Source organism: Protomyctophum bolini, assembly GCF_963924005.1.
Source record: "Protomyctophum bolini genome assembly, chromosome: 21".
NCBI lineage: Eukaryota > Metazoa > Chordata > Actinopteri > Myctophiformes > Myctophidae > Protomyctophum > Protomyctophum bolini.
Window position 1 is genome coordinate 13,159,955 of NC_137882.1, and position 2,500 is coordinate 13,162,454.

Consider the following 2,500-nt stretch of genomic DNA (forward strand, 5'->3'; position numbering starts at 1 on the left):
TCCAGTAGGTCCCTACTGGCCCTACTGGCCTCCTGCTCTGATAGGCGGCTATCAACCTTTCTATGTGCAGCCCATTGAGCCCAATGTTACTGCATGTTTGAAAAAATATATATATACAGTATATATATATTACGATTCAAGGGCTACTGGCCAACCCCTTTGTTTGAGACAAATCCGGGCTGAACGTGATTACCTGGGCGTTGGCGGCCTCGATGGCAGCCGTCAGGGCCTTCATGCTGTCGATGCTCTCGGTGGAGTTGGACAGGCCGGGCTGCTGGCCCCCCATGCCGCCGGCGCCCCGCGAGCCAACGCCGCCGTCCATGTAGGCGTCCTGGGCCGACTCGGTGCTGCTCTGCGCCGTGATGGAGATGAAGGGCTTGGACGGGGTGGTCCGCGGCGGGACCGGAGGGGGCGTCTTCTTGTAGGTGGTGATGCATGACGACACTGAGAGAGAGAGAGGAGACATGGCAGAGGAGAGGCATGTTAAAGTTTGGTTTTTTAGAGCTCTAATGATGCGACGTCTGCAGAGCTAGTTCAGGCAGTCAACTCAAAGGAGCGCCAATTGCTGATCAGTCACGTGCTCACTCCATCTGATTGGAGAGGGCTATTTAAACCTCCCTGCTTACAGCTCATTCTTCTGGCTGCTGCTGTGTGCTCTGCTCTAGGAGGTTATTTTTGCGCTCCCACCACCACCCAGCATCCACCTGTGACTATGATTCCCATATGGAGGTCTATTTAATTCCCTGTAAGATCTATTTGGCAACTCACATTTGTTGCTTACAGGGAATGACTGAAATGCGACAGAGACTTGACGCCAAATATGCATAGGCCTATACATATTTACACTCAATATATATTTATTCTCAAAAATATGATTATTCAGTCCGAGAGTTGTTTGACTGAAACGTCACAAAGGTTTTTCTGTACAGATGAGTTATATCATCACACTGTCAAGCCATATTGCTACAGTATTTGCCAACGCTGCACTGGTGCTTACGTAATTCAGCCAGAATGCCCCAAAATCCGGAGCGTTGAAATGCACAGTAGATTATAGGTCCGACTTTGACAAATCAGAGCTATCCTGGTAAAAGGATTAGCATGCTAACCACTTGACCCACTGATCTAGACGGTTAAAAACCTCCCCCGGCTAAATATATCCCTGTACGTGTGCGTGTGTGTGTGTGCGCGCGTGTGTGTTTGTGTGAGCATTGAGGTTGTTTGCATGCATAATGAAGTGTAATCGCCACAGTTAAACATACTGGTTGCATGACAGTGAAGGAGAGCGAGGTGCACTGGAGGAGCAATGCATTCAATAACCTGATCTACAAGCTCAAAAAAGCACCACAATGTGACACATTGTGAGTTTTGGAAATATTTTCGCCTACAGTGACACCAGTGTTAATGTGGCTAAAATGAACATCCTGAACAGCTTACTTTACTCCCACCCTGCAAGCCTTGCATCCGCATCTCACTCAGGTGTCACTACAGGTTAGCCCGCTCTATGTGGACAATGGACACACACACACACACACACACACACACACACACACACACACACACACACACACACACACACACACACACGTCAGTAAGCTTTGTATAGGCAAGACAAGAGCATGACAAGAAGAAAGTACATCTAAAGAAGCACAACGTGGCCCGGCCGCTAACTGCATTATGCCTGCGTTGGAATCCCCTGCCCGGAACAGCCCGGCGCTCTCGTCAAAACTAGGTCGATCTCCCACCCGCCCCGCAGGGAAAAACTAGGACAGAGAGAGAGAGGAGTTTCCTGGATGCCTTTTTAATCCCTGAAAAAGGCAAACATCCTACCGTGGCGAGGAGGGGACTGTCGTTTTCGCATGCTGCCAACCGCAACCCGGCAAGACAAGTCACGTCTAAAACCATTAAGTTTGTGCTCGTTTATCTTTTTCTTTTTCTTCTTCTTCTTTGTGTGCGCGCGGAGTGTTGCCATCTTACTGACAGCTAACAGAGGCCTTAACACACGGTAGGAGTGGAGGTGAACTGAGAGATGACAGGCTTCAGATCTTACTTGTCCTGTCAGTGTCAGCTAACACCCACATCTCCTCGCAAGTCAATGGATCAGAGTCTCAGACGGTGTCTCGAGTCAGGTTTTGACAAGTTGGAAAGCGCTTAAAAAAGATTGTGCCCGAGATAAGTTCCCCGCTTGCCGGCGTACAGAACATGCCACAAAGGAAACAGGAAAATGATTTATTACAGACGCACATTCTTCTATTGGTATCAACTCTCATCTGTCTAGTAATTACTGTGTAGCTTTGGTGTTGGAGATTGTAATACATAATTTGTAGTATGGTTATTACTATAGGCTACATTATTGTGTAAATACTTTTCTGGTGATATATGGGGGGATAGTGGTAATTACTGTCAAAAGCCACAGGCAGACTCAGCTGAACATGTACAGTATGGTTAGACCCTTACTGGCACAATGCATGCAAACAATGGCTGATACTGATAGTGCCATTAC

At 47.8% G+C, this 2,500-nt stretch overlaps 1 protein-coding gene across 1 annotated transcript in view; it reads right to left on the reverse strand.

The window, feature by feature from the left end:
• Window positions 1–2,500, reverse strand: part of dlgap1b (discs, large homolog-associated protein 1b) — a 78,044-nt gene that overhangs the window by 12,325 nt on the left and 63,219 nt on the right. The window contains exon 6 of the mRNA XM_080793443.1: window positions 194–444. Coding sequence (XP_080649569.1) covers window positions 194–444 — 251 coding nt within the window. The remainder of the gene's footprint in view (window positions 1–193; window positions 445–2,500) is intronic.